Source organism: Anolis carolinensis, chromosome 4 (genome assembly GCF_035594765.1).
Source record: "Anolis carolinensis isolate JA03-04 chromosome 4, rAnoCar3.1.pri, whole genome shotgun sequence".
Lineage (NCBI taxonomy): Eukaryota > Metazoa > Chordata > Lepidosauria > Squamata > Dactyloidae > Anolis > Anolis carolinensis.
Window position 1 is genome coordinate 181,405,663 of NC_085844.1, and position 24,647 is coordinate 181,430,309.

Here is a 24,647-nt window from a genome sequence, read left to right on the forward strand (position 1 = left end):
TAGTTGGGCTTGAGGACTAAGGAGCGGCGGATTGGCTGGCCGTGCCGCCATTGAAGGCGCCACAAGAGGGCGGGGTGCAAAGGCAGTTACAATAGTTGGAAACTGTCGAACGCGAGAGCGTGCCTGAGGTGTATGGCAAAGAAGAGAGTCGGAAGGTGAGCCAGGCTCCGTTATTTTCGGTCCGTTTACACTGGAGTTGCGTTGTTCTGGACATGTGTTGTCACAGGAGGGGTTCTGTTGCCTTGAGGAAGGGGAAAAGGGGCAAAGGCGGGGTTCCCATGTCTTTCTTTCTTGGTGCTTTTGACGCTGTCTTGCGTCGCTTGTGTTGTACAGGGGTGACTAAAACGCGGAGTTACACTATAGAATTGACAGGTTTACACCACTTTATCTGCCATGGCTCAGTGGTAGGGAATTCTGGAAGTTATTTATTTATGTATTGCATTTATATACCGCTTTTCTCATCCCTGGGGGGACTCATAGCGGTTCAAATCAAATAAATGGGAAAATTCAAAGCCTTACATACAATAAAAACAATATATCACGCGTCTAAAACAATTACATATGACTATAAATTAAACAATTTAAAATTATGAGCCATCAAACATAAATGAAACATTTTAACATTGCATTGATCCCGATGTTGTCATCCGTCTGTTCCACTATTGTCATTCACCAAATGCTTGTTTGCATAACCAAGTTTTTAGTTATGTTCTACACACCAGGAGGGTGTGTAGCTTCTGCTGAAATTCTGTTGATTTCAAAGCATTGAACCATGGCAATTAAAGTGGTTTCACGTTGCATTAATTCGTAAGCACACCTTGAGGCAGCTTAGCCAACAATGTGATGCAGCAGCACAAAGCCAATGGGATTTTGGCCTGCATATAGTTTCTAGATCTAGGGAAGTTATGCCACCTCTCTATTCTGCCTTGGTCTGACCACACCTGGAATATTGTGTCCAATTCTGGGCACCGCAATTTAAAGGAGATGTTGACAAGCTGGAATGTGACCAGAGGAGGGTAGCTAAAATGGTCAAAGGTGTGGAGAACAAGCCCTATGAGGAGTGGCTGAAAGAGCTGGGAATGTTTAGGCTACAGAAAAGGCCAAGAGGAAACATGATGGCCATGTATAAATATGTGATGGGAAGTCATAGGGAGGAGAGAGCAGGCTTGTTTTCTGCTGCCTTGGTGACTAGGACACTGAGCAATGGCTTCAAACTTCAGGAAAGGAGATTCCACCTGAACATTAGGAAGAACTTCCTAACTGAGACCTGTTCAGCAGTGGAACTCTCTGCCCCTGGAGTGTGGTGGAGGCTCATTCTTTGGAGGCTTTTAAACAGAGGCTGCGTGGCTATCTGTCGGGGTTGCTTTGAATGCGATTTTCCTGATTCTTGGCAGGGGGTTGGACTAGATAGCCCATGAGGTCTCTTCTAACTCTGATTTTATGAGTCCGAGCCTGACTCTTGTGGACTAGTGTCTCTGGGCTGTCAGAGGATACGTCCAGCTGTGCTTGCTTTTGGGAGCTGCACTATTTCCAGGTAAGACCTGGGGAAAGTGAAATCTGTTACCTGTCCTTCCATAGTTGTACCCAAATTGCCGCAGTATTGTGTGGCATACAGTGGGTTCTTGGTACCTTCTGGAGTTTGTGGATACCAAACCCATCCCTTTTATATACAGTAGTATAATTAAATGTTGTCTCTTACCGTATATAAAATGGCAAAATAGCACTTTGGAATATTTTCAAGCTGGGGATAATTGAATAATTGAAAGACCAGCTGTAGTAATATCTGCAAACAGCAGCAAGAGCATTTGTTGAAGGAGACTGTCAGTATAAAAAACAGTGGTTTTCACTGATGGAAAAATGAAATAATCTGTGTAAAAGGGTAGAACACATTAGCATTAATTTAGTGTGGGATTGGAGATGTTCTATTTCTACCATTAATGCTTTATGGTGAACAGAAGGCCCCTGACACAAAGTATTAATATTTTTTATTCAAGGATAGGTGGATTTTAATGATTTCTAGGGATTTATATTTGTTGAACTAATATTTTTGAGTCCAGATGCAGATTTTTATTGTCTAGAAAATTGGCTTGGGTGCTACAGACTTGACAAATTCAAACCTCAGATGTTTACAAAGTGAATACAGTCAGCCCTCCACATTTACTGCAGTTAGGGGCACAGGACCGCTGTAAAAGTGAAAAACCACAATAAAGAAAGTGTTGGCTTTTTTACTTGCAAGAACACCTCTGTAAGAAGTTCTGGTTCGCTTAGCAATTGGCTAAGCGAACGAACCCAAAGGGTGCTCACCAATGCGTCATCTTCATCATGGAAAGAAGTGACAAGTGGAGTGCCGCAGGGCTCCGTCCTGGGCCCGGTTCTGTTCAACATCTTTATTAACGACTTAGACGAAGGGTTAGAAGGCACGATCATCAAGTTTGCAGACGACACAAAACTGGGAGGGATAGCTAACACTCCAGAAGACAGGAGCAGAATTCAAAACGATCTTGACAGACTAGAGAGATGGGCCGAAACTAACAAAATGAAGTTCAACAGGGACAAATGCAAGATACTTCATTTCGGCAGAAAAAATGGAAATCAAAGATACAGAATGGGGGACGCCTGGCTTGACAGCAGTGTGTGCGAAAAAGACCTTGGAGTCCTCGTGGACAACAAGTTAAACATGAGCCAACAATGTGATGCAGCAGCTAAAAAAGCCAACGGGATTCTGGCCTGCATCAATAGGGGTATAGCGTCTAGATCAGGGGTCCCCAAACTAAGGCCCGGGGGCCAGATGCGGCCCACCAAAGCCATTTATCCGGCCCCCACGGCACAAGGGCAGAAGGGGGTTGGACTAAATGACTCAAGGGTTCTCTTCTCTTACAACCATTATTATTATTATTATTATTATTATTATTATTATTATTATTATTATGAACAACATTAAGGCTGGGTGGCCATCTGTCAGGGTTGCTTTGCTTGTGCTTTTGGTCCGCAGAGGCAGAAGGGGGTTGGACAAAATGGCCCAAGGGGTCTCTTCCAACCCTCTTTATTATTATTATTATTATTATTATTATTATTATTATTATTATTTATTAACATTGAGGCTGGGTGGCCATCTGTCAGGGGTGTTTTGCTTGTGCTTTTGGTCCGCAGAGGCAGAAAGGGGTTGGACAAAATGGCCCAAAGGGTCTCTTCCAACCCTCTTTTTTATTATTATTGCTGTTGTTGTTGTTGTTGTTGTTGTTATTAACATTGAGGCTGGGTGGCCATCTGTCAGGGGTGCTTTGCTTGTGCTTTCGGTGCACAAAGGCAGAAGGGGATTGGACTCAATGGCCCAAAGGGTCTCTTCCAACCCTCTTTTTTATTATTATTGCTGTTGTTGTTGTTGTTGTTATTATTATTATTATTTATTATTGCTCGGTGGCCAACTATAGTTCGGCCCTCCAATGGTCCAAAGGATCGTGAACTGGCCCCCTGTTTAAAAAGTTTGGGGACCCCTGGTCTAGATCCAGGGAAGTCATGCTCCCCCTCTATTCTGCCTTGGTCAGACCACATCTGGAATACTGCGTCCAATTCTGGGCACCACAGTTGAAGGGAGATGTTGACAAGCTGGAAAGCGTCCAGAGGAGGGCGACTAAAATGATTAAGGGTCTGGAGAACAAGCCCTATGAGGAGCGGCTTAAATAGCTTGGCATGTTTAGCCTGCAGAAGAGAAGGCTGAGAGGAGATATGATAGCCATGTACAAATACTTGAAGGGAAGTCATAGGGAGGAGGGAGCAAGCTTGTTTTCTGCTGCCCTGCAGACTAGGACACGGAACAATGGCTTCAAACTACAGGAAAGGAGATTCCACCTGAACATCAGGAAGAACTTCCTCACTGTGAGGGCTGTTCGACAGTGGAACTCTCTCCCCCGGACTGTGGTGGAGGCTCCTTCCTTGGAGGCTTTTAAGCAGAGGCTGGATGGCCATCTGTCGGGGGTGCTTTGAATGCGATTTCCTGCTTCTTGGCAGGGGGTTGGACTGGATGGCTCATGAGGTCTCTTCCAACTCTACTATTCTATGATTCTATGGTCTTTCAGCACTCTGTGGTCATCTTCTGAATGCTGAACCTAAAACCATACTGGGGGACCAACAGATTCTTAGAGAGGTGTTTCCTCTAGAATTCTCTAGGTCCTCCGGCGTGACCAGAGGAAGATGACCATAGAGTCATACTAGTTTGACCTAAATAATCCTAGAGGGATCATTTTAATTAAATCTGAAGAAGTCAAAACTTCAAATGTGGTTTACAATTGTAAACCACATTTTCTTTACTGTATTACTATGCTAAAATATCAAGAGTTGGCGTATATTAACTGTATTTATCTGATTCTATTCTTTTCATTTTTAAGGGTGAAGTGTTCAGATTTGATACCTTCAGCATTATGGATTTAATTTCCCCTGTACCTCAAAATCAAAGGTGATATTGTGATAGGTTTGTTCGCTATAAATATTAAAATTTACAGCCAATTATATTAGACCTGGTATTTATATTCTACTGAAATCAATAAGTTTAGGCATGCATACATCTGCTTTACATGTCATACTTTACCGGGTTTAACTTGTTGGTACAGTGTGTTAACATGTACGATTTAAAGACTTTCAGTTAGTCGTTACAGTTTATGAACATAGCAGAATGTTTGCACTGAGGGTCTTTAACACTTGCTGTTCCTTTTAAAATATTATGCAGTGGTTGGGAAGATCAGTAGCCATAAGATGTTTAAACTCAGAAGATATTTTGTTTCAAATCAATACAGTCCTAAATAAATTACTGAAACAATGTTCTATTGATTACCAAAACTTTCAAGTATGTGTAACAATGGGAGTGATAGTTAAATATATGAACGAGAGATTGGTGTGTTCAAGGCAGAATAGTAGATTTTACATAACCGTAGACTCCACACACATTTAAGAGGCAGAGAAGTTTATTGTAATGGACTCTTTGAACATGATTATAACGAAACTTGAAATTCAAAAACGGATGCTCAAAAATTAATTTGCTGTGTCCACTATGTTTTTGAGGTAATAAGGAAGAGAGCTACATTGCCTGGCTTCTACAAATTGGCATTCAAGTGCCCTTAGACTTTTAATAGTGTCCCCTATTATCATTACAGGAGAAATACTCTTTCTCCTTCCCCAGTTGTAGAGAGAGGAGAAATTGGTTCTTATATCACTTTGATAATCATAAACAAATATTGGTGAATGAAAAATCTGTGATGACCACAAATTTGCAACTACTTTGTAAGCCAAGCCATGATTTGTGGCTTTATTTTAATGGAGTCTCTCCTTTGGGATTGAAGTAGTGAATTAAATCCCTGCTCTAGGACCTGTTAGTGCCTGAAATATGGTAATTGATGCCAGAAACAAGGGCTTTTGAACCATATTTAGTAATTTTGTGGAGCAGAAAACTGCATTCAAACATTGTAGGTACAGTTTCTTTAAACAAGAAAGTATGTGTTGCATATATGGTATATTTTGTTATATTGTGTGTGTGTATATATATATATATATACACACACACACAGAGAGAGAATATATAGTGCTGCCTATCCTGTTCATTTGTTTCTGCTTAGAAATTAAACCAAAAAGGTTCTGTTCAAAACATATTTAGTTCCAAAATGTCAAAACAACTAATTCTCTATCAGTCACACATTCAAAGGTAATGTGAAGAGACTGCCAATTTCAGGTGAAATCAGTTTAAGCATGACTCATTTCTTTTTCACTTTAATAGAACATTTGTCTGTTGCTACTGTAAAATATTTTGTCTTCTAGACTGCAACTAACTTCTAACTCTTATTTTTTCAGAGGTGTTCTGGCAAAGATGGTACCCTTTAGTTTTCCTCCATCAAAATGTGCACTTTGGAATCCGTCTCCAACTGGGGAAAGTTCAGTCTCTCACCTGACTTACTATAGGTATGATTTCAGGTTTAAAAGCACTACATTTCTGACCTCCCCACTTATTTGCAAAGAAGCTTTTCTTCTGGTCTTCCAGTCATTAATTTAATAATGAAATCATACATTGTCTAAAAAGATATTCTTGAATAAATTGTATTCATGAGGACTGGAATGAAGAAAAGATGCACTTAAAATGGTTATGCACAAGATGGTAACTTTTCCTTTCTGTAGTGTAGCAGATTTACTGTCTAACTCTGGTCAAGGTACATTCATGGAAATATTGTGGATCTTTCCCCGCTTCATTACTTGAAGAACTAACTCACCTTTTGCTGTTATGACTTTTAAAAGATGGCTAGAAATGATTGCAATTCATTATGATTAATGTTGTATAAAATACATATGAAAGAATAGCTTCAAATCCAAAAACATTTCTTAAGTTCATAGCTCATTTTTTTCATTTTTATGTGGATTTTTTTCAATTCACAAGTTGTTTTCTGTTGTGTGTTTTGTTCAATAATGGGGGGTTCTAGAAGATACCTGAAGGACTTAAGATAATTCATCAGACATAGCTAATTCTGCTACTGAAATTATCTCTTTAGAAACCTTAAGTTAAACATGACTGAGAAAACACTACGACTTGCCCATCGTCATGCAAAACAAAGTCGAAGAAACCCCTTCACCTGTTTTCTAGTTGGAACTCTTGAGGTAGATGAAGGTAATTCAATTGCTAAAGGCCACTTGGAAACCATTGTATTTCTGATTGAATCAGTAAACATTACAAGTTTATTATAAGATTTTCTTTATTTTTATCTTTCCGCTTCTACCAAAATGAAAGTTTGCTTTGTAATCCTGGAGTGGTCAGCTGTAACCTTATGTTCTCGGACTACAGCTCCTATGATCTTTATCATAGGCTATGCTAACTAGTGTTTATAGAGGTTGCAATCAAATAGCATCTGGAGAATCATGCCGTCAACTCCTGATTTGTCCAAATGCTCTTCTTTTCAAACTACCAAGGAAATTGAGTGATTTGCCCAGTTTTATGCTAGATTCTGCGTTTGAATCTGGAAACCAGTGTGTTCAAATAATGTTTTTTACTGCTAAGTGGACTGCTATATCATGAATAACATGTACATATATAACTTTCATAGAAATCTAGAGTTTGTAGGTGAGGCTTGTGAATAAGGTTTCTATACAACATGTGTCTGTAAAGCTTTGTTTTATTTTGGACCTGCAACATTTTTCAGCTGCTTTGATGAAAAGACTGATGGAAGTTTTCTCAGTTACAAATATCATGATATCAGCCTTTTCTGAGGTCTCTCTCAGCCTTTTGCTAAAATGGTATAAAATAACAGCTTCTGGGAGCAGATATTGGAAGATAGCTTATGCATGGGTGCATAAGAGGAAGGGTATAGCGTTGATTGAAATGACCTTAGCCTCTTAGGGGAAGCATTGCTCAAGTAAATAATTATGCATTCAAGTGTACAGCTGTACAAAGTATGTTCAGAATGAACTGAGTATTTAATATGAGTTGTCTGCATTTATTAATAAGCAATACTGACAAATGACAACATGGGGAACCATGGTCCTGGATGAAAAAAAACGATTCTTTGAGTTTTATGAACATAAAATTGATGTATGGTGTATTTTAATTTACAATTCTTTTGACCCAGATGGTGAAGGCGTATTGTTAATAGTAGACCGTTTTGATCCGGGTCGTCAAGTAGGTGGTGGCTTGGAGAAAATACCAACAGCCCTTCTTCCTGGAGATTTTTTGATTCCATGTACAATTTATTTAGGCTCTTCTTTGGGTGACGTTACAGTGCACAACTCTCAAGATTTCAACTTGGCTTTTAAGGTACGAGATTCAAAGCATGCTTCTCTGTTCTGCCCCTCTTCTGTATTGTAGTTTTGTTATCTTACCTTGTTAACATCTAGCTGCTATTTCAAAGTCTTTCCCAGAACAATAGTGCCTGAACAGCATCATAATCACTTCCTCCAATTCTAATGATACATATTTTCTGCTATAGGTAATTCATCAAAATCTAATCAGCCAAGATGGTCTGGATCCTTCCAAATTGGTGACATTGAAAGTTCATATGTCATCAATAGAGAATATGGACAACCTAAATTTCGAGTTTCATTGGGCAGCTGTAACAGTGGCCAATGCCTTGAAATGCACTCCAGTGAAGTCTGTTCCAATAATTCCAACAGCTCTTGCTAGAAACTTAAGCAGCCACATGAATATTGCACAAGTTCAGGGAACTTGCAAGTGTGGGTGAGTGAGTCAGTGTGGAAATTTAAATTATTCATGTGCAACTTTGGTTCATTTGGTTTAGGAATCAAATAATTCAGTCTTTCTAAGAAGACTTGGAAATTACTGTGCAGCCTCTTTAACTTGTACATACTGGAATTCATCTTTCCCGCATGTTCTACAGCAATCTACTCCCAACCAGTTGGGGTATTGTTATGGCTTTTTTATCAGTTTCGACTCATTTGTTTTGGTACATTATAATGCCTGTCCCCTTGGGTTGCTCTATTGATCATTTACAATTGCTAGTTTTTGCTGATGTGACTTTTACATTCATGTTAAAACTGCAGGAAGTAGTTCATTGTAATAGCCTGGAGTAAGATCTATTGCATTCAAAAGCTACCCATTTCCTCCTATGCTTGGAAGAATTTACACATAAATATTACATATATACCATTCTGAACAATTGTTACATCAGAATTGACTTAAATATTAACAGAAATTACTGTTTGCATCACAGGCACTGTACTCTGTGATCCTGCATTTGATGATGATGATGCTATATTACTGACATTATCATATTGCAGGACTTGAGTTCTAAACTTCATGGTTTTTGGTTGGTTTACAATGCCATAAATTTCCTAAAAGATGCCAGCTTGCATTTGGGTTCCCAATCTGTAATTAAAAATTGGTGTCTTCATTACATGTCTGTGAAGAGTTTTACAGTTTTGTGTGCAATACAGAACCTATATATTCAAATGCTTCACATATTTCCTGTTCTGGATATGAGTAGATAAATGTTATTCTCATTAAAAATGTAAGATATTTAGTTTAGCTTACAGTTGATGTTTATAAGCACTTACCCTGATGAAAATACTTTCTCTCTTCCAGGTATCTTACGATGGACCAGACAAGGAAATTACTTCTGGTTCTGGAATCTGACCCCAAAGCATATACTTTGCCATTGGTAGGCATGTAAGTATTGAAGAGTGATTTCTTTTCCAGTATCATTTTTGGGAAGAGTTTTGTATTACAAGTGAAAATGGGATGTTGTGGCTAATGTAATTTCAAAATATACTCAGATGAATGAAAACATATTTCAATAAAATATCAGAGCTAGAGGAGTCTATAATTGCTGTGACATTGTCTAGTTGAGCACTCACAAATTTTATTTTTCTTTACTTTTTAGTTGGCTGAGTGGAATATCTCACATCTATAGTCCACATGTCTGGGCCTTCTGTCTGCGCTATTTATTTAGCTCTTTAATTCAAGAGAGGTGAGTATAGTTAAATATATTTTCTTAATAGACGGTTTGCCTGTTAGAGGAAAGCCTGCTATTTGTAAACATTCAGATGTCAACATTTTTTTATTTATCAGAATGTATTCCATTTTTATGTTTTTGAATTAAAACAACTACCAAAAATACAACAAAACAAGTTACAGTAAAGCATGGGAGATAACTTTCTTGAGACATAGCAGAAGGGATACAGTATTGTTAAACTTCCAGGGCAAGAAGTTGATCTTCCAACTGTGTGTGACTTCTGTTCCAAGACCACTGACCTTGTTGACAGGGTTTCAAAGCCATCAAAGTATGAAATCACTTTGGTACAAGTGTTTGAAAATTGCATTTTATAGCAATACAATGCATATCCTCAGCATGTTATTTTTGATTCCTGTAATAGAGGGTAGATGGTCTTTGCCATGCTTGCTAGATAACTGGTCTAGCAATGTGATGCCCTGATTATGACCCATCTTTTGTTGCTATTATCTAATTAGTGTTCTTTTTAGGGTACCTTCCGAATCGGGCAGCTTTCTTGTTGTGCTTTATTCTCTGAAGCATAATGGTCCAGAATTCTATGAATGCTCTCTTTGTGATGGACATACTGAGCTAGGTTTCCAGCTACTTACAAGCAAGGAAACACTGCATTTGTTCAAAGTAAGTTACTGGCATGTTGGAAATGCAAATGAGCACAGCAGCAATCAATTCCTAAAGATGTTTAAGGGACGAGCATGCCTTAAAAATAGGAATTTTGAAATTATCCCTTTTGTGGTTCTGCATATGGAATAGTCTTGTGGTTGTGCTGTTTGTGAATTTTGTAGTTACTTTTCTTCCAAAGCTTAGTAGTTGTTAAAAAATCTATATTCAAACATTGTATTTATTGATAAATTTCACTGGATGACTTTAGGCTGAGGTTAAAGCAGGCATGGGCAGGGACTTACAGAGCTGATTTTGATTTAAATCAATTTGATTTTAAAAAGTTTTTCAGACGGACTATTATTTAAGTCACAGGTTAAATCACAAGTGAAAAAGACCCTTTCTTTTTTTTTTTTAAATTATTTTATTTATGATTTTGACATATACATAAAACAAACAAAAAAAAAGACATATACATACGAAAATGAGAGAAAAGAAAGGGGAAAAAAAAAGACCCTTTCTAAACTATTTTTAAAATAAGTACATTATTTTTACAAAGTTTATGTCAGTGATGCAGGTTTCATTAAAGGTTACATACACTAATAAATTCTGAACTGTTTTCAAATTGATTTCCAATTCATCCAAAGTGGGTTCCCATACATTTACATTTATATTTTGAAAATCCTGATTTACATTTTTAAGTCTATTTGTTGTTATTTTTAACAATAGTACTCCATCTTTTTATTGTTATTGTTCCTGAGTGGGAAAGGGTTACTTTGTGTAATACTTGCTTTCAATAAAAGGAATATAAACCCTTTGCATTTATACTGCTTGGAGAGCGACAAATCTGTGCTCCGCTTTGTAGGATAAAAATGGATAAAAAGAGATTTTCAGTTTCTCTCTAATTATGCCTCATTGAGCAGCATGCTCCTGTTACTTTTCTCCATATATGCCTTCATATTAGAGATTTGCAGTGCCTTTTGATTCCCCAGCCCTTATCTTGGCTAGTATGTGATCTTACCCATCATGATTCTTTCCATGAAAGCATTTCTCAGAAGTAGAAGATAGCCCTAATATTTTTGTTTGTTGGGAATATTTACTTAGATCTCAGAGCGAATATGGAGGCACTTTTATGGTCATTATTGAATGAATGTAGTTATTGCATTTGTTTCATTTCAGAATGTGGAGCCTTCAGGTAAATGTCCTATCCAGTTTGAACTGAGCTCAAAAAATAAAAATGCAGAAATGGAATTCTTCAGCAAAATTTTGAAAAATGTTTCCATTGACAGGTGAGTCATTTTTTTCAGGTATTTATGCATACTGTACAAATACATTTTTCTACTGGCATTTAGTTCTGTACTTGAAGATTTTCTTCCTGTGCAATAAACATATTCTGAAGAGAATAGTTAACAGTAGTTATAGTACATTCAATCTGTTATGTGTAGGCTTTCCAACATGTTTCATGTAGTTGTACAAAATAGCCAGAGATAATCAAATAGAACCTACAAAGTTTTTTTAGCTACAATATGAGTTGTTCACAATGTATATTTGTATCTGTGTGTGTGTGTGTGTGTGTGTGTGTGTGTGTGTGTGTGTGTGAGAGAGAGAGAGAGAGAGAGAGAGAGAGAGAGAGAGAGAGAGAGAGTTCATATTCTATAAGTTTTTCTCGGAGCATTTAGTTAAATGTTATTAATTTGGTAAATCAAAAACTGCAAATGTTTTCTACTTTTGACTAGTGGAACTGCAGCAATAGCCCAAAGGCTATCCACAAATAAAATGGTTGCTTAGAAGTTAATTCTGTTAGAAAGATGATAAAGGGTTTTATGTGGCATGTGTAGCTTGTCTGCCAGCAGCTGTAAATTAGAACAGGGCTTCTTAAGCTTTTCCACGCTGGACCCCTTTTGGTCTGAGAAATTTTTACATTATATGTAGCATATATAAGTATAGAAATCAAACGTTTATAACAAATTAGTATTTGTCAGGCTTTCTAAACAGGCTGATTTTCCTTTTATGAAGTACAACTGAAGCATCTCCTGCAGAGTCCACTGTAAACACTGCATAACAAATTAATGTAAATGTCTAAAACAGCCACTTGGTGATGTTTTTCAGGATCCCAGCATTAAAAAAGCTCTACCTTCCATTCATTGTTCTCAGTGAAGTTTCTGGTGTAATATTGATCATAAAAATAGTCAATGTTATAAGATGACACATTTTCCAAAACTAATGAAAATCAGAAGTTTTGTAAAATGGAATATTAAACAGTTATTTCTATATGACTCTTGTGATTATTTGAAAAATTACTCACTTCATATATGGCAGGAGTATCAAACTGATATTTCAATCTTATAGTAAATTGACGACATAATCTTCTTTTTAGCCTGTCTCAAAGTACGCCTCCCAACAAACTGTCTGTTAGTGATCATGACTCTGGTGTGGAAGATGATACATCCCCAAGACTATTTCCTAGTCCTCATCCAGTGAGTCAACAGGTAATTTTTAGCTTCATTTGAAGAGTTCTAACAGCTTCCACTGTAATTTGTGGAAGTTGGCTGGGCCCAGGTTCATAATCCAGTATCAGAATGGTGCAATGCTGTCATTTTGCCACTAGGTTGTACTACAGTGCTATTAACCCTTTATTACTATAATAGATCTCCCCAGATTAATGTAAGGAAAGACTTTTCAAGAGGAGACATATTCTGCTGTTTAAACATGCCAAGCATTATAACCAGCTCAACCATAGCCTAATTATTTGATTTAATTTAGTAGGGATGTTCTAGCAGCATATCAACACAAGAGAGAAGGAGCAGTGGTTAAGCTATACAGATATGCTTATTAAGAACTTAAATAGCTGCTAATTGAGATGGTATTGATTATCCTAGGAAGTAAAAAAACTAAATACAAAACTAAAGAGTCAGTGCTTGTTCCTTATATAGACATTAACTAAGTTAGTTGTATTTTTTATGCTGGTACACACTGGATATTCTTCCATACGTATGATAGTGTTATCAGAGTTTATGCTGGATTCCTTATTGTAGGACTTGGAATGATGTCATACTCAAGGCCTCCTGTTTCATTATGAATGTATTGTGATTTGCATGCTTTTTATTTGTATTGATTTTATATGTGTAGTCTAGGATATATGTTGACATGAAAAGAAAAATACTTAGATTAAATTTGTAGCATAAAACGTGCACAGATAAGTCACCATGATTAAAATGTTTTTTTAAATTTATCTGGTTTCCAGATAACAGAGATCCAACCTTCAGTACCAGAACTTTCAATTGTATTTGATGGCACTTCTGCAGAAACAGTTTCAACACCAAAACATGTCATGTTTGTGGATAAAAAAAACAAGCCTCCTTGTGAATATCAACCGGATAAGATGGCATGCCCAGAAAAGCACTCATCCTGCCATTATCAGAATTCAGATACTGGCAAAGCATTACTTGGTGGCTTTACCAGAGAATCTCTTCAAAGACCATTAAAACAAAGAATTCCAATTTTAAAGCCTTGTAAGGGAATGCAACCTTCATTACAAAAGCAGCCTGATACAGTAGGGTCTCAAGCAAGGAAGAGTTTTGAGTCTTCTTCACCCCCTTCTTCTTCAGAACTTTGTGGTGGACCATCTTCCAACACATCTTCGCATCAGCTTGGAAAACCTATTGAGACATACTTAGGAGGTCAGGATCTTACACAAAGGAAAGGAGAACTTTCTGTTAATGGACCCTTTGAATTTCAATCTAAGCAGTCTCCTGTATGCTCACAGCCTTTGTGTCATAGCTGTGGGCTGTCTCCTCCACATTTGAAAAGCCCATTGGAGCTTCAGATTCCACTTCAGCATCCGCATTGCTGCCCTCCCTTTGTCTGCAGTTGTCAGTTACACAGCCATATGCAATACACTCCAACAAATGCTTGGCAAGGGATGTATAGAATGTCTTCCGATCACACCCCTGAAATCCGGTCAAGTAGCACCCAAGAAGCTACACAGTCAATCCTCCATCAAAACATGGAATGTACAGATCCTGGCTGCGATCTAGTACGTGCCACCGGTAGTCCTAGGAGCCTAGGCCATTGTGGAGTAACAGGGCATTGTTCTCAGAATGATCATTTGACAGCAACACTCAGTACTTCTTCTCCGAAAGATCCTTGCAGTGCACAGTCCCATGCAGTATGTTCGCTTTGTATGCACCCTCCTGCACCAAAAATGAGATCAGATAATGAAATGATGGGATTATCTTCAGATGTTTACAGAATTCTTACTGAACAAGACAAGCAGATCAAGCTGCTACAAGTTCAGGTTTGTTGGATTCCTTCTGTGATTTCTTAGTATACTTAGTATGTATTTAATTACTGAAACAGAACATCCTCACAATAGATGTGATTTCAAACCAATATGCTTATACATGCTCCTGCTTTTATTCTGCCTCCTAAGATGAATATAAACTTTAATATAATTGATTAGTGGTACATTTAAACTATTTTATGTGTCATATGGTGACCTCAGTTATTCACATTGGTAATTTTAAAGGCTGTCAACTTGCTTAGATTTAGGAATGACGCAGAGCAAAAGCCAACTAGATTGTAATAACGAGACTTACAATTTTAGTAGAATTAATAACATCTACAACATTCTGTATACTAGATATTTGCTACTTTGCATAGTTTGAGGAAACAACAGTATTTTCTCCATAAGAGGCAAGGTATTGAAAGTGATATTTTCTACACTAATTGCTTTCCCCATTTTTATTATCTTGGCAGTTCAACTAACACTGATCTTAAATGGTTACAGATCCAGCGGCTTTTAGAAGCACAGACTCTTCACTCTTGTTCCACTAAGACTATATCAAGCAGTAGTTTACAGTCTGAGAAGCAGCTAGAATTTGTTGCCATGGAAACCCAATCCTCCCCAGTGTTACACATGAAAAAAAGTGTCAGCATTGCAGTGAGCACAGGTAATGGCTTGAATACTTTCATAGCATTGACACTGTAACAAGTCAGCAATGGGAAACAGGAGCCATTTTGATTTATCTCTTTAAAGCCTGTTATGCTACCTTCCAATTGTTCCACTGTGCAACCAAATGGTGGGTCTAACCAAACTAAGCATTATGTTGATTTCCATTCAGTGCTACTATCATACTGTTTTCTGAGAACTGAATTGTCATCTTCATTGTGTATGAATTGGTTTGCTCAGTGAATATGAAATAGACTTTCAAATATTAAGCAACCTTTTGGACTGTATGATTTTGACATCTCATCTTGCTAAGAAATGTCTAATAAGTTCAGAGGAATTTCGAATCACATTTCAGTAATGATTACTTTAGCCTTTTGGGTTTTTTTGTCTCCTTCAAGAATCTGAAATTACAATATGCATTAACCATTGTATAAAACTGTCCTTAAGTACCATATTGTTTTCATCGTCTCCTTGATAAACTTTTATTATACAACACTGACTAACTGGTAGTTGCACCATCTGGTAGCAAGGAGTACCTGTTGAGCTTGAAAATGATGCACATTTATTACTGAAGGGGCCCGTGAGTATAGAATGTTGTACCACTATTTTTTGCTAAATTCAACCAATGTTCTTCTTGTTTGATTCTGTTTAGGTGCTAGCTTGTATCTGAATGCCCCATTGGAGAGAAACAAAGATTCTGTGGCACAGGATGATGTTGAAATTTCCAATGAAGATCTCAACATTTCTATGAACTCTGAAAAAGACGGGAGTCAGACAAGCATTGCCTCTTCATTAAAGGTTGTTGATATACCCAGCTTTGTAGATAGTGTTCATGTAGATGAAGAAGGACCTAATCAACATTCTCCTGGACTTAGGTAAAGTTTCTGTTTTAAATGTCTTGCTGACTTCCTTTAATATATTTTACATACTTCTCTCACACAGAAGCTCTCTGGTTTTATGGGATTTAAACTAGTTGTTTTTACTAGTGTACAGTTGCAAAAATATGTGTACATTTCTGGCAGTAGTTTCAAATTTGTTCTCTTCTGCTTTTTTCCCCACTCACACCAATATTAGTTTTAGAAGAAGGGAGGTGATCAGTTATTTTTTACATTCTTATTAAATATTAATTTTGGTGCATAGACAAATGCATTTCTTAAAAGTTGTACAGCTATTTTTCTGCACTCAACTTCAGAATAAACTATTGTTATAAACAGCAGGCATGTCAGTATTTTTCATCTGTTGAAAAACTACTCTTTTCTAGGAATAAAGAAGCACTTGTATATATTTTTTTCCATGAAATGATATGAACGCTGTGAATCCTGCTTACTGCTAAAACAAAGGAGGAAGCAATGTATGCCCCACACAACAGTTTTTAGATCTCCAGGGGTCTTCCAACGCCTTTCCAAAATAAATGTTTTAAAGCCTTTGTTTTTGCTCCTTCACCATCTTAAGCAAGCAAAGGCCATTTTCAACCACAAAGCAAAATAGACATTGAATGAGAAAAAATGAAATTGAACAGAACCTTTATTAGGGAACAGCAAGTAAAGCAGGCATTATTTTTTCAACTAGAGAATAAATTCATAGATTAGGTTGTGTGTGATGGAGAGAACAGTACAGAAAATTTTAAAAAAATTCAAAGGTTAGGGATGCATTGGAAGGCCTTTGGGCCTCATATTTCGCCATCCCAAACCTTGATAGTTACCCACTCCTGTTTAAATTTAAAGGCAATTAAAGCTATATGGGAAGATGTAGCATCCAACGAAGTTAGAAGCCATAGCTTATCCTTAAAATGGATCAAAAGTACAATAGAATTCAAATTTATCTCACCCTGTTGCTAACTGGTACAGACAGCTGATTATGAAAGCAGTTGAAATCACTTGCCAATAGATTTTATGTACAAACATAACACAGAATTAATCCCAAATTTGTTTTGCATAACTATTTTCCCTTCTTCCAGCTGTAAGAAGCCTCTTGAATTGTGATTTATGTCTGATTGCATTAATCTAACATGCATGTTCACTACTGTTTGGAGCTCATATTTTAGAAACAGTTTATGGGCTTGCATATCTTTAACTATTCAGGCAGGCATTTACATTATACTACCAAAGTTAGCAGTTGTCAAGGTGACTTTTTGAAATATTTAGCTTGCATAATCTTACTTGGGAGGATAAAAATATCACCTCTAGCAGCAATTGATAACCTGTATTGACTAACTGACACAGTAGGTGATCTATATCTTATCTCTTTCAACATATACAATTGATTGTTTTGAGCTCTGGCACTTTCTTTAGTACTTACATTGTTCTAGGGGTCAGTGCATGATCTAGGTTGCATTCATTATCCCAGTTTCAGTTCTGCTATTTAAGGATATGTTTGGAGGATTGTATGCAAATGTGTTATACATTTTATCTGATTAGGGAATCGTTTGCCCTAGGACTGGCCAAATACAATCCTCAAGGTGCAGGGACAGCAGTTCTAACAGGATGCAGGTTCCTCAACTCCCAAAACTTTGAAAAGCAAATATGAAAGTGTTCTGTGGGGGGCTTTTTCAGCTTGTAGTTTTGATGTCTCTCCCCCCTCCCCCCAAAAAAACCCCACATTTTATATACCACCTTGCTTCCTGAGCAGGGTAGGCATGTGTAGCCATTATCAGAGTAACATACAAAAAAATCTACCACAAGTGTTCCATATCAGCAGCTTTAAGGGAGACTTTAAAACAATGTTGATATTTCTAGAAGTCAGATGTTTTCTTACCTACTGCAAATCAGCTGGCTATGTACCTGCTCAATATTTTGATTTTAAGTGAGAATGCGAGTCTTTCCTGTTAGTATTAACACAATACGCATGACACTTTTATTAAATGAGGCAAAAAGATGGAGCAAAAATATTTTTGATCTTTAAAATGTTCAGACTTGGAAGTGGCTAATATAGATCTTACTGAACTAGGAGTTGCCAAAAACCAACTTAAGGCAGTAATATCTTTTCTGTTCCAAAGCTGGCCAGATATTGACAATTTTATTTATTCATTTGAATTACCTACTGAATTGTTTATGTCTGCTTTTTTCAGCGGGCCAGGTCCTTCAGGGATGGCCCAAACCTCTCTACTGAATGAAAGTGTTAGTATGTGCATGCAGCCCAGATCATCAGAAGGAATTGGCAATCATTTGGTAACAATTAATGAACAAAATGCTGAAAAGGTTGTCACTCACCTGCCAACTGTCCCACCAGATGATCAAAAATTTTACCAGGACATCTTAGTAAGTTTTCATATCTAGCCCTTCATAAATTTAATGCTCTTAGAAAACTGAAGTTTGCTAACAGCATTGCCACAGAAATTATTTTCCATTTTTAAAAATAATAGTGGCTTTCTTGCATAAAAAATGTGCATTATTGAGTCTTCACACTTTCCTCTAAAATCCTGAATAAAGAATGCATTCCATGCATTCTTCTGATTAAGATAGTATGTGGCATAATATTAAGTAACAGGCTTGTATTTGTTCTAAAAATGAAATTTGATTATTCAGATACGAATAAATCATTATCCTTGATGGAAACTGTATATGAAAGTATAAATACAAAACTTTCTAGAGGGCTGGCTATTCTGATCACCTTTGTAAATATTATACATTTCAAAAGTTCAAGGAAAGCTGTGTTTATATATGTTTCTTTTGAAAGCAAATGGTTGAAGGGACATTTGAAAGTAGTACAGATGATACTCCAGGGTAAGAAATCTTCATATACAAACTACTTAATTTGTTTGTTAAAGTGTATTTACAACCAGAACTGTAGTTGCTGTAATGAAGCGATGCTTATGTTACACAAGCATTATGTCATAAGCACTTCATTATCAACTTCCTGTGATTTTCAGCTATATGAAAATAACTGTAACCTTGAAGATATTGGCGGTATATTATGGGCTATTCTGTTATGTGCTATTTTTCTAATTATGGCAGCTTTTTAAAACAGTATTATGTTTTTCTTTAGGGCCAAGTAAACCATTTCTTGAAGGCATCTTCTGAAGCAAACAGTTCCTCTGGAAAAGAAGATGTAATAAGCAATGAATGTAGCACTTCTTCAAAATCGAGTAAACCTAAAAGAGAGTCAGCACCTGACCCTGTCCCAAAAGATCAAGATAGTGTTTTGAATGCAACCTTGAAGCAGTTAAAAAAACTTGGAGTGAATTTTGACTCTCCTCATAAGATGAACAGTGCTCACAAAATTGAGAATGCCAGGTAACCAAGGGAAATGTGTTGCTCCAGTAGTTTTGAGGAATGTCAAACTACAAGTCCCAGCAATCCTGGTTTTCATAGCCAATGATGTGGGATAATATAAGTTGCAGTCCAATCCAAAATTGTTGTGCTGAAGGATTCCAATTATTTTAGTCAACGTTTATCACTAGTGAAAATTTAATTATCTAGTGGCAGTATTAAGACTGATTTTTTGTTTCAGCATGACATTTTGTAGATTTCAATCCATTTCCCCATAATAATCATAATAAATATTCATATGTACTGTTTTCATTGGAAGAAGATACAGGCTTGGGGATTTTGTGAATTGTACATAAAAAATATTATTTGTATTTATATCCAGATATTCTCTCCTTGCTCAGACCTATTCTTTCTCAAATTCACTTTTCATTGACTTTGCTATGAAAGAGTTTGTGTGCACGCAATGTCTCATGGGATTAATTAGAAGTTTCATAATTAGTTTTTTAATCTTTTTAAAAATCTTTGACCCGGGTTATTTTTAATTAATTGTTCCAATAATATTTGCAAATCTGATTTTTTAAATAACGGGACACATGTTCACAACCCTGTATCTAAAGAGAGAAAAATATCTGGACAAAGGGTCATAGGAAACTTGATTCCTCCAAAATGATAGGTTGTCACTTGTGAGCGCTGTATGCTTCTGGTTCTCATCCTGAAGCTGAAGGTTTAAAGAGGTGTAACTAAATGAAACAGTTGGGGTTATGGTCTGTGGAAAGATGAGCGGGGGGAGGGGGGATAAACAAAAGAAAAATGTTAATAAAACACAATAGCATGTGGTGTAGAGCTAATAGGGGCAGTGGGAGGGGAAGATCACTATTCCTCAACCAGTCTTTCGCATGAATTTAAGATACTTTAGGTTAGCAATTCAAACAAAATTTCAGACTGCTTCCAATTAGCCCAGTTTTCAAAGTGTTGCCTGAATACATCAGTGTTGCTTGAATAGTGGAGTATACATGATGGTAGCTGGTGTATCTAAATGACAGAACCTGAAGCTTAAGCCTTAACCAGATTTATATATCCTAAATATTATCCTGAGCCTCTTGGACAGTAAGAACACAAATGTCACAAATACGTTACCTTTTGCTGCCTTTGATGTTTCCTTTCATGCAATACTATCCGTTATATTCAAAAGGACTTTCTTTTAATTCAGACATGTAATTCTCTTCTCCATCAAGCCCTTTTAAAAGGTTTGCTGTTGCAGAAAGTGCTTAAGGTTGAACCACCAATTCTTTTTGCAAAATCTCATTCTTTACATAGCCTAATCAGATTTTATAGCTTGTAATACAGAGAATACTTGTTGTCAAGCTTCGCTAAAGATGAATATCTACCCAATAGTTTATCCTTCCAAGACCAGTATCTTTAGAACTTAATATGTTGTAGAAGAACAGTAAAATGTAAATGATACGTATGTTTTGTGTCCTCATAAGAAAAACCGCTATCTAATAATAAATCCCAGGCATAGAGAACCTGTAGGCTTCCATTATTCGATTAGAGCTATAGTCTAGCCCAGCATCCTCAGCAGCTCTTTAGATGTTGTGCTGCATATTCCTCATTTGTGATCTAATTGTTTTAGAGAATACTGTTTATCTTCCCAGGTTTCAAAAATAATTCTTACTGATCCTTGCAAATTTCTCTGAGCACCATTTCTGGAATGCATCCTATCAACTACTTTGTAAAGCTACAAATGAATTTGCCTTTAGTGTTAAGAGGATGAGCTTCATGCTCTCACATTATCCTCCTCTCCATAGTTGTGAAAACTTCAGAAGCTTTTTATTTGCATTTTCAATCGATGCATAATATCATGCCACATTTCTGGTCTTGCAGACCATTTTGGGGGCAAGAGAGACCTTAAAAATAGTAAGTGATTAAGAAGTAACTTCTGGTCACTTCCTATTGTTACAAAGCCCTCTCCCAAGTCAATGATGGCCTGCAGAACAAAAAATTAGGAAAAATGCCCCTCATACCCCCCAGACAGTATTTGGATGGCATTTACAATTCTTGCAGTTGGAGGATGTGTCCTCCCAAGGTCTCCTTGGAGGGTGAAACATGGCTCCATGACCTCTTAAAACTGCCTGCACTTTTCTGAAAGAAATGTGTTGAGTTAGAGTAAAAATTACTGTAGTCTACTGCTTACAGAAGTCATTTGGTGCATGCATGTCACAGTGTGTAACTGGATTATATTTTCTGTGAGATGCTATACACAGTAAAGGTTGGATGGCACTGCAAGGGCACCAAAGCAACTGGCAGCAACATGTCTCTTACAATATTTTAACGATGCATTGCAATCAACTTAGTCTTCTTGATTATTGTGTTTTTGTGATCTGGTATCTCTAGATAGGTGGAATAAGTTTTATATTTGTGTTTATATTTTCATTGATTTAAATTATCTTGTTTTCTTTCTCTTTTAGTATAATGGCCTGTATTCATCCTGAAGCTGTAATTCCAGGGCTAAACTACATCTCATTTGCTAATGTTGGCATGAGTGGCTTAACTCCCAATGGTGTGGATCTGAGTATGGAGGCAAATGCTATTGCTCTCAAATACTTAAGTGAAAGTCAACTGTCGCAACTTTCTCTGAGTCGCTCAAGTCAAAGGGAATCTGTGGCTTCATCTTTACAGACTCTCCTGCACACTAATACAGACAAGACCTTGGTGGGTTTTGGCTTAATTTCCCCAAGTAATATGTCTTTTGCAACCAGGAAGTACATGAGGAAGTATGGGCTCTTACAAAGCTGTGATAGTAGTGATGATGATGGTGAACAAGTGACTGATGACTACAGAAGAGAAGAATATTTAAAACCTGTCCTACACCTGGATTTCAACCCTGCTATAGACAGTTTAGCCAGCTCGAAAGACCCTTCTGAAAGAACTGAGAGGAAAGAAGTTCCTTTTGATCGCACACACTGTGGCACTGAACAGTCTAGTGGTCATATATTAAACTCAGAAGGCCCCATGATCAGAAATGTTACAAACGCAGTCCTCCCAGTCAGAATCCTGCATTCGTCAAATGGAAGTTCAGAAACTTCCATTTTAAGAGACTTAAGGCCAAAAATGAAACGTCTACCTGGAAAAGCAGAGTTTACACAGCACCCTGACAAAGAGCATTTGAATGCTCAAATGGTATCTGAAACTTCACAAACTCCTGTTGTCGGTCAATTAAACCAAGCAGGCAACATGAATTCAGTGGGTACTTTTCTTGATGTACAGCAACTCAGACAGTTGCCAAAATTATTGTGACCTTTGGTGTATTGCTGCGTCTTTGCAGGACTTTTCAATATCAGTTTTATCATGGTTTGGCAGAATCCAAAAACTCTGTTGGCTACGGATCTCTTTGAGAGATGTTTCCATTTCATTTTGGTCAATCTGATTGCCTTGTATGACTTGCTTAGCTGTTACACGAAAGACGTGTTTACATATTTGTGACACATTTCCAAGTGCCTTTACCTATTGTGAGAGTGATTAATTGTGTGGTGTGATGTGTGGTTTTTTAACAGAATTTGACTTGTGAGTTTACTCGAAGGGGACAAGGTGCAACAATTGGTGTTGAAGCACACAGTCTGTGTTTCTTACTCTGTCTTTTTGGGTTCACTTAAGCATTAAAATAATGCATTTCATTTTATAGCATTACTTCTTTGGAATTTGAAATCAAATGTGAAAGTGACTATTATCAAATGTGATCATGAAGAAAACCAACTCAGTAACTGTTTCTCATATCTTGTGTTTTGTTTTTGTATCATAAAATGTTTCATGAATTCATGATTAGTTCAACTGGACTGTCCAAATAAAATGTACCATTTCTTTTAATTTATAAACTTGTTAAAAGCAGATTTTTTAAAAAGATGTATCTTTTATTTGCCTGAACTGGTAATTATCGGTTATCAAAATAATTTTGAATCATCTGCAGAGAGGACTCCATTAGGAGCCTCCTGTGTGTACCAGAAGTCTGGCCAAAGGTCCATAAACAGTGTCACAACACTTGTATCCATTGGGGCTCTTCAGCTACACTACTGGTATACCTGGGGATGGTTAGGAGAAGGAAGAACTGTTGGTTAGATGACTGGATCTTCTCTGTGTGTCAAGTGACTGGACATGCAAATGCATTCCTGTACCATTGAAATTTGGGCTTCCAGACTCAGGGTTTAATCCAGCTGCATTTCTTGAAAAGTGTCCTTATTCCCTGATTGGCTTTTGATTGCCTAACTCAACCAACTAACTCAAGTTCAGAAAAAGCACCTCTCGCTTAGTTATGCTTCAGTTTCCTGTGCCACCCTCATGCTCATTATTAATAACAAAACAGCTCATTTGGATTTAGATGGGGGGGAAATGAAATGGGTATCACCATATACTACACCCTATAGGAATATGACTATTCAAGGAGTCCACTAACGAGAGGTACTCTTTCTGAACTTGAGTTAGCTGATACATTATAAGCAATCAAAAGCCGATCAAGGCATAAGGACTTTTCCAAAGAAATGCAGGTTTGTCGCTTGGGTGTACTCCTGGATTCAGCCCTGAGTCTGGAGGCCCAAGTTTCAATGGTAACCACTCGTACATTTAAGCCTTGTGTGCCAACTATATCAATTTCTTGAGATGTCAGATCAAATTGATGGTGGCATACATTAGATACATCATGTTAGAACATCTATAATGCTTTCTACGTGAGACTGCCTTTGAAAAGTGCTCAGAGATGTCATCTGGTCTCAAGAGCTACAGCCGTGCTTTTGGATGGGCTTTATTGCAAGATACATGCAACTCAGTTGTTAGAACAATTCTGCAAGGCTGTTTCTTGGCACAATTCAAATATCTACTTCTGGCCTATAACATCCTTTAGGATATGTGCAGGTCATCTGAAGAACAGGCTCTTTTGTTTCATCTACACTAAAACGAATGCAGTTTGGCACCATCTTAACTGTCATGGCTCAATGCAATGAAATCCTGGGAGTTGTAGTTTTACAAGATCTTTAGCCTTCTCTGACAATGGTTTCTGGTGCCTCACATAATTACAAATCTCAGGATTCCATAGCATGGTGTCATGACAGTTAAACTGGTATTAAACTGTATTAATTCTGGATTGTAATTGCAGCTCATGCATCAGTTTGTCCAGGGAGGCCTTTTTTCTTAGTCCTGCCACTGGTATTAAAATCAGAGGGCATTCTGAGTGGTTACTCCTAGCATTGGAAGTCCAGACTGTCTTTCTTCTTCCTGTCTTGTTAGCAAGTGAGCACTTCATTATTCTGACAGCTTTTTTCTGGTATTGTACTGTTTGTATTTGCTTTTATTGGTTATATATTTTAATTCTATAAATTAATTATGTTTTAATAAAGCTTTATATTTTTA

The 24,647-nt window shown here is 37.2% G+C and overlaps 1 protein-coding gene across 3 annotated transcripts; it reads left to right on the forward strand.

Moving 5' to 3' along the window:
• stil (STIL centriolar assembly protein) lies at positions 1-24,647 on the forward strand. Of its 3 annotated transcripts, XM_062978322.1 has the most exons (17): positions 3-155; positions 4,386-4,453; positions 5,839-5,946; positions 6,528-6,643; positions 7,599-7,783; positions 7,956-8,203; positions 9,068-9,151; positions 9,366-9,452; positions 9,965-10,112; positions 11,271-11,380; positions 12,469-12,580; positions 13,336-14,388; positions 14,881-15,043; positions 15,695-15,917; positions 18,110-18,299; positions 19,027-19,274; positions 21,719-24,647. In XM_062978322.1, the coding sequence occupies exons 2-17, from the start codon at positions 4,419-4,421 to the stop codon at positions 22,545-22,547; spliced, it is 3,939 nt and encodes a 1,312-aa protein (XP_062834392.1). In that variant the 5' UTR covers positions 3-155; positions 4,386-4,418; the 3' UTR covers positions 22,548-24,647. The 3 variants fall into 3 exon arrangements, with proteins under 3 accessions (XP_062834393.1, XP_062834392.1, XP_062834394.1); XM_062978323.1 differs by lacking the exon at positions 4,386-4,453 and having other exon boundaries at positions 1-155; XM_062978324.1 differs by lacking the exon at positions 3-155 and having other exon boundaries at positions 4,380-4,468.

Excerpts from the sequence above, each read along its gene's own strand:
- stil (XM_062978322.1), top strand. The coding sequence starts at position 4,419 with ATGGATTTAATTTCCCCTGTACCTCAAAATCAAAG. Across the intron at positions 15,918-18,109 it reads CAACATTCTCCTGGACTTAG|CGGGCCAGGTCCTTCAGGGA; the intron begins GTAAAGTTTCTG and ends TGCTTTTTTCAG. Across the intron at positions 18,300-19,026 it reads AATTTTACCAGGACATCTTA|GGCCAAGTAAACCATTTCTT; the intron begins GTAAGTTTTCAT and ends GTTTTTCTTTAG.